General features: G+C 30.4%; 1 protein-coding gene across 1 annotated transcript; it reads right to left on the bottom strand.

The window, feature by feature from the left end:
• Positions 1-11,944: 11,944 nt before the first annotated feature.
• On the bottom strand, positions 11,945-13,835 carry LOC114377260 (auxin-induced protein 22B-like). The gene is made up of 4 exons (XM_028335703.1): positions 13,469-13,835; positions 12,826-13,019; positions 12,582-12,681; positions 11,945-12,448 (listed from the first exon to the last, which is right to left on the bottom strand). The coding sequence occupies exons 1-4, from the start codon at positions 13,675-13,677 to the stop codon at positions 12,373-12,375; spliced, it is 579 nt and encodes a 192-aa protein (XP_028191504.1). The 5' UTR covers positions 13,678-13,835; the 3' UTR covers positions 11,945-12,372.
• Between the last annotated feature and the right edge of the window lie 3,270 nt (positions 13,836-17,105).

Here is a 17,105-nt window from a genome sequence, read left to right on the forward strand (position 1 = left end):
TGCTAGCATATATTCCTTTGGGTAGTATATATTGGTCATTTTTAATTGAATCATCAAGATCAATGAAGGAAAGTTAAGCTATTAAATATGTCTGAAAATAAAACAAGTTTTCAATTATACCTTAACATAATTACACATCCAACTAATTCCACTAATAACTAATTAAATATTTAGCCTAAAATATCATTTCACATTCTTTTTCTTTCATGTCATTATTAATATTCACCAATTACTCTACTATTTTCATCAATGAATATGGACCAATAACAACCTTCAATTTCAATGTTTTTCTTCCCTAATAATGAAGTGTTGAATAAAGGACATAATTAAAAAATCATTATTAATAAGTTAGTTGGTAACTTATAAATAGGATCAAATATTTTTTCTAGAATGTAACCAATATATAGGACCGGGGGAAGTATTTGTTTGGTCAAAAGAGTCTTATGAATATTCTGATCTTGTATTAGTAACTTTTTTCAATATTTTTAAAATAAAAAATAAAACTAGCGAATTTTTCATTTTTTTAATCATTGATTACATTGATAAAAATTAATTGCATGACTTATGATGTTTCGATATTTATAAAAGTCTTACATTGCTTAAGAGTTCAAGATCAGCGTAATTTATAAACACTATTTTCTCTTAACTCCTAAGGCATTTTATATTAGAATAAAATTGTGAAGGTCTTCTAAGCACTTAAGTAAATAATACTTAACGATGTCATAAGACTTCAGGTCGGACCATTGGCACTAAAATGAGCGCTTAGGCCACTCTTGCCATATTACTTGGGTGTTGAAGTCAAGTGTTGTTATTAAACTTTCTCTCCTCTCAACCTACCTAGACTATATCTCCTTTCAACCCACCTAGGCTCCTTTCATTAAGAACAAAATCGTGATGGTCTATGGAGCCATCAGAACATCTTATATATGTTTAAAGTCTTTTGATCAAATATTTTTAAAGCATATAGCATAATATACTCTTTAATGTGTTTTCTTCAAATTAATAACCTATTTTTATTTAAGATATGACTGGATATTTTGTTTGTACCATAAGACATTTTTGGATATTAAATATAAACTTTTTTTTTTCAAAAATCTGGACTTTAATTTAAAATGTTGCGAGAGTCAACTCTTGTCTATGGAGAGAATTGATACAAGAGAATAAAAGTTAATTTTCTAAACAAAAATTAAATTGCGGCAAAAAGAAAATTTTCATCAAATAACCAAACCACTCGGTAATAAGTACATTTTTATCAGCCAAAAGAAGAAGAAAAAATACTAACCTCGGTTCTTATTTATAAAAAATAAATTAAAACATTTTTTTATTCCTAAATATGAAAAACACATAACCACTTTCAAATGCATTAATGGCTTCTCTTTTTTTTACCAAAGAAATTTTAAGTCCAGTCCTGCAGCATCGAATTGGCTCTATAGCAAACTGTAGCTTTAGTTTCATCCATTGAATTCCACAACTTTTCATTCCTTCTCTTCCCCAAACTCCATAGCAACATTGCAAACTTGTTCGTATTGTCAGCATTCAAAGTGTCACTCAGTTTAAACACCAGACCACGAAAGGAATCAACCTCAGTGATCAGTGGCTCAATCCAGTTCCACATACCCGGCATCTCCCATGTAGCAATGCTTCCCGGACAGGTTATCAAATAATAATGCTTGATTACAGAAAATGCACGAAGAGGGGCATGAAATACCTCGCTCTTTCCCTCCATAGTAACACCTTGATTTTATGTGGAATTTTTAGGTTCCATAGCTTCATCCAATTATCATCCACTCAAGTCAAAATTCCTTCTGAGACTCACAGCTCTCCGTACATTGCCTATAACAGTAGATGCCATCTGTCGTCAACTTCCAAATTCTCTGATCCACCTCCGTTTCATCCATCAAAGGTGTTTGAAGAATCAATCCAGTTATACGGGGCGGTATGACAACATTAATAAAGAGACAAATGCATTAATTGTTAATTTTATTTTATACTTCTATTAATTTAATGAGATAAATTGATGAAAAAAATTATCCCTTAAAAAATTGAGTAATGTCATTAAATATCACTTAAATCATTTAATTCAATAAATATTTTTTGAATAAAATTTAAAATTATGATATTATTAATTAAAATTAACTAATTTAACTATTTTTATTTTTATTAGTCTTAATAAATTATGTGTATGTTTCTTATATACAAGGACGAGTAATATATTAAAAGAAACACAAGGGTACCAGAGATACCCTTGGAAGAAATACAAAATCATGCTACTTTAATAACAGTAACATATAGTTCTGGAACAGAATACAAAAGCACACGTTTTTTATTACACACCACAATTCATATAATTCAAAAAGGACACGATGGTTGAAAACAAAAATAATATTGTCGCTTTACATATCAAACAGGTTCCAAGTAAAATATATGTCAGCCACAAATTTTTGTACAGATGATCAAGACTATAATTATATGTACCATCGAGGGTCCAAGACCATTAAAGAATAAATCCATCTAACCTATAAGAAAACCAACAATTTTAAAAGATGGCAATGTTATCAAAAAAGAAAACCAACACAAAATACAAGCCAATTCATTATTAAAATAAAGCTATTCTTATGTAGAAATCGTTAAGTGATTCTAAACTATCACTATATCTATGGTATCAATTAATCTCTACGTGCTATATAAATATAATCAAATGTTATTAATTTTTTTCTCTTAAATTAAAACAATTGATTATGCATCACTCAAAAATTAGTTGAGACTATAAACGAGTTGTGATCTAAAACTATCTAATAATATTTTTCTTTTTACAACAATATTTTAATTTAAGAGTAAATACTGACTTGTATATACATTAGATTGTTAATAAGTTAAAAAAAATATATATATTCTGGAAAGATAGAAAAACTAACAAATTTTAAAACTTTTCTTTGGCCAAAATATCTATTAAAAGATTTTTTGATTTTTATAAAATTATATTAATTATCTTAAAAGTTGTCTTTTTATTGGGTAATCTGATTCATCATTTTTTTATATAAAAATCTTATTTTCATCATAATTTTCGATTGATTAGCCGTATAAAACTATGCATAGATAATACACACTTATTTTTTTTGACAGAGATAATACACACTTATTAAACTCTTAATTCAATAGAGTTTAAACTATATGATGCATGCACTTTCTTAGCTTTTTTTTTTAATGGATGAGAGGTAATTCTATTTCAAAATTATTAAATTGGAGTATAATTTGAATGGAATTTTAAAATTAGATAAGTCGTGAATGTGAGTGACAATGTCAAAAATTAAATAGTAAAATAAATAATGACTGACGATGATTTGTTATTTTAAATATAAAAGAAGCGTGAGAGAAAAATAATAAAATAATATATTTTTTAGTAAGATCAACGACTTCATTTTATGTTTTTTATAACATAACATAAAAATGGTTATTAATACAATTTTCTCATCAAATATTTCATTTTTTTAATACTATTTCCTTATAATTAATATGCACACGTATGACTCACTTTACCACCCAACCAATGGATTAATTAGTATGGATTTTTCCAACTTAATAAGTGATTTTGAATCTTGATACATAATTATGTTAAATATTTGATTAAAGAGTTTTACTGTCGTATGACTTGAACAAAATTGTATCTAATGGAGGATACATATTATCCATGTCCAAAAAATGAACTCACATCTAATTGCAATCACAACTTATCTTATTTTACTAGCATTAAGTTATATTAAAGTGAAACTGAGTTTGAATTTTTTAACAATATCTCATGTTCAAGTTTTGTAAATGAAATAAACATAATTAGAGAGAAAGCATACTAGACTAAAAGTGGCCAACTAATTGTAACTTTTTATATAAAAAAAAAAAAAAAAAGTGTTTCTCGTTTTCACAGCTTTATACAAGAAATGGAGAAAATGAAAAGGAAAAAAAAAAAAAGAGTTGTTTTCAATATTCCCTCTACAAATCTTTGAAAACAGAAAAATAGATTGAAAATAAGATAATAGTTTTATCAATAAGGTATAGCATAATTAGTGAATGCCCGAGTTCTTTAACCATCAATTTCCTAATCATGTCGTGCGTATGAAAAAAATTTATTGAAAGAGGCAAAAACTTATTTTGGTTATCTATACCCCTCAAGAATTAGTATCATAATTTTTATTATAGGAATACCTTATTCTTAGAAGAAAAAAATAGCAGTTTTATAATTAAAAAGTGAAAAAAGAAAATGAAAAAATAGAAATACGATATTTCTAAATATTAGTAATTGACAATACTTCATAGAAAAAAAAATTCTTTATTTTAAAAATTTATTCAAAGTCTACAACTACTTACTAATTTTGAAATAAAATTATCCTGAGAGAGAGAGTGAGAGAGAGACCACGTTCGTGTGCACCTCTTTTGCCGTAGAAACTCTGTCAGATGCTTCAGCTTTACCATACAAAAACATGACACTTTAGCTTTTTGAACTATAAAGTTATTAGTCATTGTAGATATGAATAATGGACTGGCTCAGCTTTTCATTATTTCTAGACAAACAAGATCTACAATAAATCTTGCATGTCCATGTTCCTTACTACAAGTCAAACGTCTGATCTGTACATTCTATAAGAAAAAAAAAGATTCCGGAAGAAAAAAGACTGCCGATAATACCTAGCAAGTGAAAGGTTAATTAATGTATTCTCCTGTTCTGATATTTTCTTTTACATTTTGTTTCTCATTAAATAAAATTCATGAAAGATCACTGAAGATGTGAGGTCTGTTTCTCATTCAGTAAGATTCATTTTTAAATTAATGAAATGAAGCATAAAAAAATTTGAACTGATAAAAATGATCGTGTAATAAATAAAAAAAAAAGGATAAGAAAAAGTATTGATAACATTCCTTACCTCAAGTCCCATTCATATCATTTTCCTTCCTAGCTCCACTGTTTCATCATGTCATGTCTATTATTATTGTACATTTGTACCCAGAAAAAAAACCTGTAACAAGCATCATCGGGTTTTTTAATTTTTAAGGATGTACTATGTACTGGAATGTTGTTAGTACGATTGGCAAGTTGTATGCTTCACTCCTTACAAGTGTTTCTCTCAAGCACAAAATGTTTCAGATATGTGTATTTCATTTAAATCGACTGAAGTTATAATCTCCAACTTTACATATCATCTTATTCAATGCAATCACATATACGATATGGATCACTAAAGACTTTATTAAGCTTGTAACGTGATTGAGTTAACAAGAAAATCATAATTTTTCTTAGATTCAAACACTTAGATTTTAGGAGAGCATTCATCCATTCTTGTCTATTTAAAGAACCACTTTTTCTTTGACCTCCCAACCTTTATTCACATGTCACAATTAACAGCACACAAAGGTTTTTTTTTTCTTTCTTTTTTTTGGTATGTATTTGCTTTCAGTTCGTATTTCCATTTTTTTTTAAGATGATAAGTACTACAAAATAATGTATTTATGATTCTTTGTGTGTTTGTTACTCATATCCCTAGAGTAGAATTTACCCAAAACACTCCCCTAAATTTGGAACAAATTTGTCTTGATCCATAACAATGCTCTCCTATAGCCTAAGATAGGGTGCACAAAGATAGCATTTGCATTTAGCTCAGGGTTCAATGACACATTCATTCACATTTAGGCTCAAAAGGGTGCAAGGGATTCAATCATTCATTAACATAGGGTAGTTGTTTGGCTAAGTGGCTAAAATTAAAATAAACAACAAAGCCTTGATCATATCCACATCGTGTATGCACTTAAGCAGTTCAAGAATCATGTAAAATTGAGAAAATGAAATAAGTCGTTCTCTGGCGATTAAGGTGCACACAACTCACACGGTAATATGAAGCATTTAGTTTTTCATCCATAATTTCCTGTCATGCAAGCTAACCAACTCACTCACACGCATTTAATTCACAAAACCATCACTCAACAATAACATGTGCTCACTCAAAAATCAGAAATTTCACAACATTAATCACCAGTACGCAATGTCTCTGTCATGCAATCAATTCAACCAAACATGCCTCAACATGTGTTAACTATCAGAGTTAATTAAATGTATCATCATGTCTTTCATGCAAAATTAAACATAAGAGGGAATTCAAATTTGAAAAGTAACAAAAATTGAAGACAGGAAGGAGTGGTCACTAAGCGCATATAGGTGTGTGCTTAGTGCTTCACAAAACAAATAAACATAAATGCACGGTGGGTTTAGCGTGTAAGTGTGTGTTGACCTAAGAGACATATCAAAATAAAAGTACAAGAAATTTTGAATTTTTTAAAATTTTTTTTTTTTTTGCTAAGCCTGAACTTGTGCGCTAAGCCCAAAAAATTAAATTGCAACTCCAAAGATGTTATTGGGCTTAGTGTGCCACATGGGGCTTAGCGAGTTTTCAAGAAGGAAATTTCCTGCAAAATCCGCTTAGCGAGCACCATCGGCTTAGCGAGAATGCATGACTCGCTTAGCCTATGCCTGCGTACTTAGCCCAATTCGAGATATTACAAAGCAGAGACGTTTTTAGGCTTAGAGCGACATGCTAGCTTAACCAGTTGCCCATGCGCACTGAGCTTGCACTTGCGCGCTAAGCGCACACATGTCTACTGAGTGCATAGCATAATCAAACAACAAACAAAAAAATAAACATTTGTACTCAAATTAACTAACACAAATATTCACAAAGTCATGGACATAACCAAAATCAACCTAACATCAACACATCAACAAACATTGACACATAAACCAACTAACACAATTATTAAACAAGTCATAGAAAAAGAGAAGAAAAAAGGTAGAAATCTTGGGTTGCCTCCCAGTAAACGTTTCTTTAACGTCACTAGTTTGATGACCAGATGTGTTCAAGGTGACATGAAGGTCACATAGAACACATCTTCCTTGTATTTTTGCTTCTTAGCTAGAGACTCCATGAAAATCATGTATCCTTGAAATGCCTTCCATATCATTGCAAAGGAAGTGTTGGTGACCATGAGAAAAATGACACTTAAAAATTATCACATTTTCCATGCCTTTCTTCCTTGCCAATCAATTGGTGAGGAAGGATATTGACTTGGAGAATACTTTGTTGTTGAATTTCTACTTGTGAGAACTTATCCCATTATTGTGTTTTCTCCTCACTTTTTTCTTCATCGTTTTCTCTTGAATCATGCTCTTCTGCAAGGCTTTCCTCATGAGCTTCAACCTCTACAAAGTTTTCTTCCCTTGTGGCCACAAATTTAGCCACTTCTTCTACTAGCTTACCAACTTCAATTTCTAGACTTTTAAATGCTCGTTGAGTAGATTCAATTGTTTCCTTGAATTGCATCAAAAAATTATCCATATTAGAACTTCTTTCTTCTTCATATTGATTGTAGGGTTGCAACTCTTGCTCCCACTGATAATTTTCCATGGAATAGCTTGTGCCAACATGAATGTCCTAGTTTTGCATTGAGTTTTGATTGGCTGTAGAGCTAGCATGGTATGTCGTGAATTCCGTGAACACACTCTCAAGATTAGGAGTTCTTTCTTCATGTTGATTTTAAGGGTGTAACTCTTGTTCCCACCAAGAATTTTTCATGGAGTAGAGATAACAGTTGTCATTGCAATGCCCTTCTCTATAAAAATCACAACTTACCGGTGGTGGATGATTGACCCTTGATTGTGTGCTGTCAAGATACTGGGTCCACCTCTTAAAAAGATCTTCCATCTTTAAAATGTCTCCCATGGATCAAGTTCTTCTGAGGTTCCACCTTGCAAGCATAGACTCATAAGAAAGAGTGTTTTTTTTAATATAAGAGTGAATAAAGAAAAATTAAAAATAGTTTTTTATATAAAAAAATAAAAAATAAAAAGTTAAAAGATGAAATTGATTATTTTAAATTTTGGATATTGTTAACTCGTTGGCAAGTGTACCAAATTTGTCACAAGTAGTAAAGTACTCGGAAGTCCAAGTGTCGAATCCATAGGAACTTTGTTTGTACTTAGATTAATGCAAACCCAATTTAAAAGCAATAGATAAAGAATTTAAAATAAAGATAAGAAAATATAGTAGATAAGATAAAAATTTAAAGATGAAAATAAAATATTTAAATTAAAAGATGATGAAGATAGAAGATAAAGAAAATAAAAATAAAAGATTAAGATAAAGATAAGATAAGAAAAATAAAAGATAAAAATAGAAGATAAAAGAAAAAAAATCAGAATTTGATAAGGTTTGGACTTGGTCTGCCTTGTTCTACATAGATCTATTCAATTACTTGTCTCTGATTCCTCACGATGACAAGCCTATTTTATTTATTATCTTCCACATGAAGTATGAATTCTAGATGTTTGCAAGAATACATGGGCATAAAATTATCATTCTATTCCTAGCAATAATTTTCTTATGAAATCCTTTCTTTTGTTTATTAGAAGTTACTCTCTTCCGAGCGTCTAACCCCTAAAACCAACCAATGCATGCATACCTCCTTTAAATTTTATTTAGAAGTTACCCTCTCCCGAGCGTACCCCTAACAGAATATAAAGATGAATAATGCAAGATAAAAGCAGAAAAGATAATAGAATAGAAAACACTTTTGCATTGATAAATAGTAAGTACATCATACATCGCTTGACTTTTAGACCTGTCAGACCCTAACGAGGGGTTTAGCCACTCATGATCATTGAGGGTTTTACAATCGATGAGATATAAGAACTGATGGGATAAGAAAGAAATGGAGTAAATGAAACCCCTACTAGAGGGGGGTTATGTGGTGTGTCTCCTCCTTGTCTTGACTCTCTTTTTATAATTGTTGGAGTGGACTTGGGCCTAATGCTAAAAATCTTCCTCAGTGATATTTTTCGATATTTTTTGGATTTTTTTTGCTTTTAATCATATCTTGCTGAGACTTCCTGATATTTTGGATATTTTCTCGATCTTTTTCTCTTTTAATCTCTCCTTTTCATATCTACAAGACATAAATAAGAAAAATATCAAATCTTAATATTTAAGCCAAAGATAACTGCTAAATAAGTATTTTTAAAGATATTTTCAATATATTTTTATCATCAAAATAACTCATTTAGTAGTTATCAGATATGCAACAACCAAGTATGAAAAACAAAGTTCCCTACAACGGCGTCAAAAACTTGTTAGTACGATTGACAAATATACCAATTCGTTCAAGTAGTAATTAAAACGGTAAGACCGAGTGTCGAGTTCACAGGGACTTTGACTGTACTCAGAGTTTGTATATGTCTAATTTTAAGCAATTAATGAACTAAATTTGATATTAGTCAAATAATGATATGGAATATAAAATTTGACATAAATGAAGATAATTAAGCAAAGTACATTAAAGAGATAGAATACAAACACTCAGGGGGTAAGTTGTCGGTTGAAGTAGAATTACGGAGTGTGTTGAGACTCAACCTACCAAAACTATGTGAATGTATGAATACATGATTTTGATAATATCAAAGAATAATCAAACAAAGTTGCTTTCAAGATTACTTCAACAAACATTCAAAGGTTAAGCATTGTTTCGAGATTAATACAAGGTTGCTTCAACAAACAAGCATTGCTTCAAGATTCATTGAAGATCAGCTTTGCTTCAAAACACATTGTTTCCAACATATCAAGGCACTAGTAATCGATTACTAGGCAGTGTAATCGATTACCAGAAGACAAGTTTGCAAATAAGCTTTTTAAAAGGGTTTGAAATTTAAATTTTGAATTTGTAATCGATTACCATTGATGTGTAATTGATTATCAGCAACAGAACTCTTAAAATTCTATTTGAAAAGTCATGACCTTTCAAAATATAACTATGTAATCAATTACCAGTAAAAAAATTAAAAAAAAAAGCTTTTTGAAAAGACACATCTCTTCAAACCATTTTGAAAAGGCACGAATGACCTATATATATGTGTCTGACTTCAAAAAGCAAGAGAGAGATATTCTAAGAGAACTTCATTGTCAAATGCTCTCTCAACAACTCTTGGGCAAACACTTGCAAATTAATTGAGAGTTCATCCAGGAACATCACTTTGTATTATCCACTCTAAAGAAGAGAAATTTTTCTGTTCATCTCAGAAAGTAAGTTGTAATCAAGAGACTGATTGTCTGTTGAATTGTGAGTTTCTTGAACACAAGGGAGATGGATTCCTTGGGTGTTCAGAAGTTGTAAAAAGGTTTTTTTAACAAAGTTAGTGAAAATCTCAAGTGGGTTTTTCACTATTTAACGTTATTTTGATTATTACCTTCATCCACTAACATACCCTAACCATGATTCCTCATGTGAAAGAGCCTAAATTACCTAATTTCACTCATAATCCCTTAAGAGCTATATCAAATAATTTGCTTTAAGAATAAAGATGCATAAATAAGGCTAAATAATATCATTTTATCCCTAGATATGAATTACCTAGATGCTCTTTTCAAGTTCTTTGGAGATAAACATTTTTCAATACATAAACCCTATAACACTACATGAGCATGGGTGATCAAGCCATAAACATGATATTAAGCACAAAAAAGAGACAATAATATCAAAATAACATTAAATAAATAATTAGAATCATTACATCAAGAGTGTTTGGTTGTTGAGCTCCCAACAATGGGTGGTTTAGCCTCTCATTGTCATGAAAGACTTACTAATACAAAAAGAAAACAAGAGGCTTGGAAGAAAATGGAGGAAAGGGTCCCCAAGTGAATGGGTTCTCTCCCTTCTCTCGTGCCCTAGCTTTTTATTTTGGTCCCCCCAAAATAACTCTTTGATTTCTCCTTTCTTTTTCCTTTAAAATGCAGCACAATCATATTTTTCGACATTGACCGTGCACTAAGCTTGCATGTGCTCGCTAAGCGCACATGAAAAGTCCAGCTGGAATAAGTGACCACACACTAAGCCGCAAAATGCAGGCTAAGCCTCAGATGTGCGCTAAGCCGCAAATGTGTGCTAAGCCGCTAGATGCGGGCTAAGCCTGGCCTCAAAGTTGGCTCTTCGCACTGAGCGGTTGTTGACGCGCTAAGCGTGCTGCTCCAATTCTTCAACCCTCTTCTAGGGCTCCTATGTGTAATTCTACAAACAAACAAAAAAATACACTCCAAAACACTATAAATTAGCTAACTTTAGCATCTATTGGACAAAAACTCAGAAAAAAAAAAACTAAATTCCTAATGTTCTAACACAAAGAGAAAAATTAGATAATTATTATATGATTTAAATATTCAAATTACATAAACATATCAGTTATCGAATGTTTGCTTTGTTTGTTCATTATCTTTTTATTTTCTTGATCAAATGTTTGATAAAGCCTGTTAAGATTATTTTGGCAACAAACCAATTAATTTTAATCCTGACCTCAGTACCTCACTACATGCCTAATCTATATGTATATATGGACAAACCCAATTCATTTTGCATAACAATTTCAATTTGATTTGACTTTCAACTCAATTCCATAATTAATGATACGTAGGTGTTAGTGTGTAGGTGGGATTGGTGATGATAAGGCCAATTGATTTTACAATAAAGGACATTTCCGGGTGTTATCTCTCTTTGATGCTAGATAATCAAAGATGTCAATTTTTTATAAATAGTGCCATAAGGATGACACCATAACATGTTTTCTGGGACGGATCAGATCCGCTTCGACGTCTTCAACCCATGATTTTCCTTGTCAATAGGCCAAGTCATCTGTTCTTTTATAAAGTAATAAAGAATTGTAAATGGATTATGAAACCGATTTCAGAGTAAATAAGAAATTATTAAGAGCAAGAGATTCGGGATGCGACACACAACACATTTCATGTTAAAGTAACTTTTAACCATTATAAGAAATAGAAGTTAATTTCTTATAAAGGTTAAATTAGTTATCTAAAATCGTGGTAAAAGTTACTTTTATATCATCCACCAAATTTAAGCATGCACATAGTTAATTTTGTGTCCATTGAATTGCAAAGTATTACATGAATATTTGATGTATTACACTATATTTTTGTGTGAGATAAAAAGAAAAAGAAAAAAAAAAACCTTGGATGAACAAATCAATCCCTTTTATCTCTCTTGTCCACAAACTTCGTTTAAGACAAATTTCTCTGAGGTTCCTCTTGAAAGGGTTCAATGGAAATAATAGCATATAGCACCCCCAATCACATATGCTAAAATTAATAACCAGAAATATTGACAAAACTTGTAGAAAGAGCCTTCCATATCCCTACTTTAGAGTCCTCCCAGATTGGCATGGTGATAGATAGACAGATAGCTAAGCATTGATTCAAAATCCCTTAGTTCCAAGAACTGAATTGATGAAAGAATGATTTAATCTCCTCATCATAGCCATAGTAAATTAACTGTTTGTCACACACCACAACCCAACCCTCTAGCTTCTGAGCCTTTCATGACTCTTAGCCTTTTGCAGGAAGTCATAAACATGCTGCAGAAAACAAATATAAAGCAAGCTCTGTGAGGTTGAGAATATGTGTATAGCTAAGACACAAACTAAACATATGATGATATGAACAAAACACACACACAAGGAAAGAGAAAGAGAGAGAGAGAGAACTTACTCCCATGGAACATCTCCAACTAGCATCCAGTCACCATCTTTGTCTTCATATGTAGGTGCATATTCAGAACCCTTGTAACCCTCTCTTTCAGAGTACTCACCTGAAGAAACAACAAATACCACTTCAGGTTATTTTCATCATAAAAAACTAATTTCCTTCACCACAACAAGAAAAAAAAAAAAGAAGACAATATTGGACTATAGTGTATCCAAAAGCAAATGAAATTTCTTTCCTGATCTCTCACCTATGGTCAACTTGAACATGGTTTCTAAAGCTTTGAGTAGTTCAGGATAGCCCCTATAGACTTTCAAGTCAATCTTTCTGAGGTAAGGTGCTCCATCCATGATCACTTTCACATAGATCCCATCCCCCTGATCACCCTCCTGCAGGCTTTGTTTCCTGTAAGATCTGATTGGTGGCCACCCCACTATCTTTGCCCTGCCATCCATTTAGCTCAAAACTCAGATCCAAACAACATAGCAACTTCTAAAAGAGAAATAATATTGGTATGTTTTCCTACTAGTTCTATTAATTCTCCTGCTTCTTTATAAAGAAAATATTAAATAAAAATACATATGTTTAATATAATACACACATTTGATATTTACCATATAAAGATTCTAAAGGAAGATGTAGAATTAGACAAAATAGACCATACACATGTAGGCTCATGTAACCTATGAAGCACCGACACCGACACTGACACGGACGCGTGTCGGTGTCGGACACTGACACGGACACATGTCGGACACCGGACACGGCAAAGGGCTGAAGATAGCATGTAACCACAAACTACTGCTTTTGATAAATTTATTGATTTTTATCATAACTACCTTAAACACAGAAAAAAATAAAAACATGATTCTTGAAAAGCTGAGTAAACTTACTTGGCTGGAGGGGCTGGATCACTCTCCACATGCTGGTCAGGTGAGGCCTTGGAAATGGAAACAGACTCTTGAGAAGTTTCAGGCACTTGCCTTTTGTTGTTTCTAATACTAATAGCATGCACGGTTTTGTCCTCCGTCCCTGGCAACCCCAATCTTAGCTCTGTTGCCTTGAGATTCAAATCATTCTCAAATACCACTCTGCTTTCCATCTTCCCCTGTGACCAGATTATCAGAATCCTCCACCACCAAATCTCTTGATACTTGTTTTCTATGCAAAGTACAAAGCAATAGTTTGTGTTGGACAACAATGAAACAAGCTAGGCTTCTTCAGATTTGAATTCCAGTACTGGTAATATATATATATATATATATATATATATATATATATATATATATATATATATATTCGTGTTAATGTGGGAAAGTTGGAAATGCAAGGTTGTTAATTTATAGGAAAGTTGGAAATAAAAGGAGGTGGCAGGCTGGCAGGTGAGTAAGTGAGTGAGTGAGGGTGCATTATGGACAAAGACGTGTCGGTAGCAGCAACAGCGGTTTTAAAGCAACATGTACCCTTAGTTCCAGGACAAATGTGGGACACACTCACCAACCCTTTGGTCTGCCTTCAACTCCTTACTCCTTAGGCCGAGTTTGATTGTTGATATGAGAAAATATTTCAATTAAAATAAAGAAATATATAATCATATTTTTTTTTTAGTTAGACAAATTCTATTTTAAAAAATTTCCCTTTTTTCTTCTTAACTTGTACTGGCTAAACATACCGTTAAACAGCTTAAATGCGTTTAAGTTGTTAGTTTAGTGTGATTCTAAAATAAGTCATATTAATGTTATGTTATATATTATTCAATTATATAATATTACGTGATTTATTTTGTTATATCAAAAGATTAAATTTAGTTTTTTATTTTTTTGATCAAAGCCTAAAGATATTTTTGTAAATTTAATATTTTATATTTTATATTTTTAATTTATGTATTTTAAAAAATCATGTTATTCTTTAATTAATTCATAACCTTCCTAATTCTTAGATTGATAGAATGTAAGAAAGGCTGAGTTTAGAATTATGAAGATTAAGAATTAATTAGAGATTAAAGTATCTTTTAAAATATATTAAATTAAAAATAAAAATAAATAATAAAAACATTAAATTTAACAAAAAATCCTTAGACTTTAATTATAAAAAATACAAAAATTAAATTAAATTATCTTATATGACAAATCAATCACATAACATTGTATGATTAGATGATATATAATTACATAACATTATCTTAGATGATATATAATCACATAAATAAATCAGGAGCGTTCATTTGAGGAAGCAGGAACATGTGAATGGAGGGTCCCTTGTGAGGGTTGGTCAAGGGGTAAGAACTGGTAGTGTGGGACTCCTTCTAGAACTTAAAACCCCGTGTGGGGGCTTATGAACGTGTGCCACATGACTAAAATAATCAAATGGAGAGACCCTTCTTTGGAAGTTAAGTGTTTATATCGTACTATAATGTATATAGATTTTGTTAACTCGCTGCTTTAATCTTGATATGCAAAAATTTGATCATAGTTAAAAAATAACTTATTGAAAAATTATAATTATTGCTTATTAATATATCAAATTCAGGATTTTGTTAATCGATATTCTTAAGACATTGATTATAAAATTAAAAAATATATTTATTATGAAAATCACATAAAAATATAAAATATCATAAATAACATAAGTTTACACATCTCAACAAAATATTTTTTATTTTAATTTTTTAATCAATATTCTGTTAACATTAGTTATTTGTTAATATTTATTATATATTAACATATATAAGACATTGAAGATACTAATTCATGTTGCATTGATGTGATGCTTGATTTTGAGGTGGGTTAGAAATCCTGTACTTGGGTGGTGTACGTTAACCCTGGTCAACTTCATGTGCATGATTTGGGTTGATCTAACATATCTTGGGTCTTGACTCAGGAAGCATTTTAAATCCTAAACCTAAATTCAAGTCACATACCACAATAATACTTATAATATTATTATTTATATGTAATGACATAAAATCAACGAATAAATATAACATCATATTATTTAAATATTTAGTTTTTTAAAACATATTACTTATCATCTTTTTAATTTTCAATTTTCATTTGGTTTCTTTTCTTATGAGACATTATCTCACTTCCAGTTATATGAATTATTTTCTTATTTTTTTAACATACAACTCTGAGAAATATTTTAAAAATATTTTTCTTATTTGCCAATCCTTATCTTATTCTTAATATACTTAAACTTGATATTTTTTGTTTTGTTCTTATTTTCAAACAATCATATTAAGTTTTTTTTGTGTGTTGTATTCAACATATGTAATGATACTGATACGATCCTCGAAGAGAACTATATTGTTTTTACGGTATTTAAAACAATTATACCCTGGATAAGGAAGATCTCACAAATGTGTGTGCGCGCGCATGCGTTCATTTGTGATTCTTGCAAAATAATTTTCTTGTAGATTATTTGTATTAGTTATACACGACAACTCGTGTGGATCCTCTTGGATTAAAGAAAATAAACAGTTTTTTAAGTAGTATCTAGGAAAAGAAACATGAGTCATATCAGCTCTTAACTTAGCAGAAATAACTGAGGAGGAAACTCAAACACTTGCTCCATAGACAAAGCCGAAATAGCTTGTAATGTTTCTATTTTATTTTTCTTTTGTTTGCTTTGGAAATTGAGTAGATCAAGTACTTGATATGGGAAGGGGAAAGAGGAAAGAGGAAAGACTAAGCATATTGTATGGTTATTTAAGGATTAAAATTTATGCTTGCCTAACAAAGCAACTATCTCAATAACTCATACAGTTGGTTATGGACTTATGGTACAGGGCACTTTAAAAAATTATAAAAATAAAATTAAAAATAAAAAATAGTGTTCAAAAGTCTATCGTGTTTTCTGTCCAAACAAAAAGTATATCATGTTTCAATTATTGAAGTGTAATTTATGCATTTGTTAGGTAATTTTATTTCATAGCATTTGATTTTAAAATGAAATATAATCTAACAACTAAAATTAGGAATGGAAGGATGAGAAACAACATAAATTTGGTTGGGTATGTTGGGCAACCAAGCATAAAAGTAGCTAAACTTTGAAATAATCTATGAAGGAAATAAGACGAATGATATCATATTTGTGGCTATGATCTAATTTTATAAATTATTTTAATACATATTTATTTCAATGCTAGCATGACTCGAACATATATGACTTAATTTACAATGCCAAAAATTTGTGAATTTATTAAAAAAAGTTGATAATTTTAATTTATATATATATATATATATAATCATATGTTAAAATAATTGTTGACTTTTATAAAAAAATTTAAAAAATCATGTTCATCATAATTTCTAATTGATTAATATATATATATATATATATATATATATATATATATATATATATATATATATATATATATATTCGTTATCATTTAACTTTCTTTTTATAATATATATTTTGCGCATTTGTGTGTTTTTCTTAAGGGGCATTTGTGAGTTATTGCCTTAATTGGATTCTTATATTATGATTACATAAACTTATATTTTTCCTTCGTTCCCTCAATTTTCT

Source organism: Glycine soja, chromosome 2 (genome assembly GCF_004193775.1).
Source record: "Glycine soja cultivar W05 chromosome 2, ASM419377v2, whole genome shotgun sequence".
NCBI classification, from domain to species: Eukaryota; Viridiplantae; Streptophyta; class Magnoliopsida; order Fabales; family Fabaceae; genus Glycine; species Glycine soja.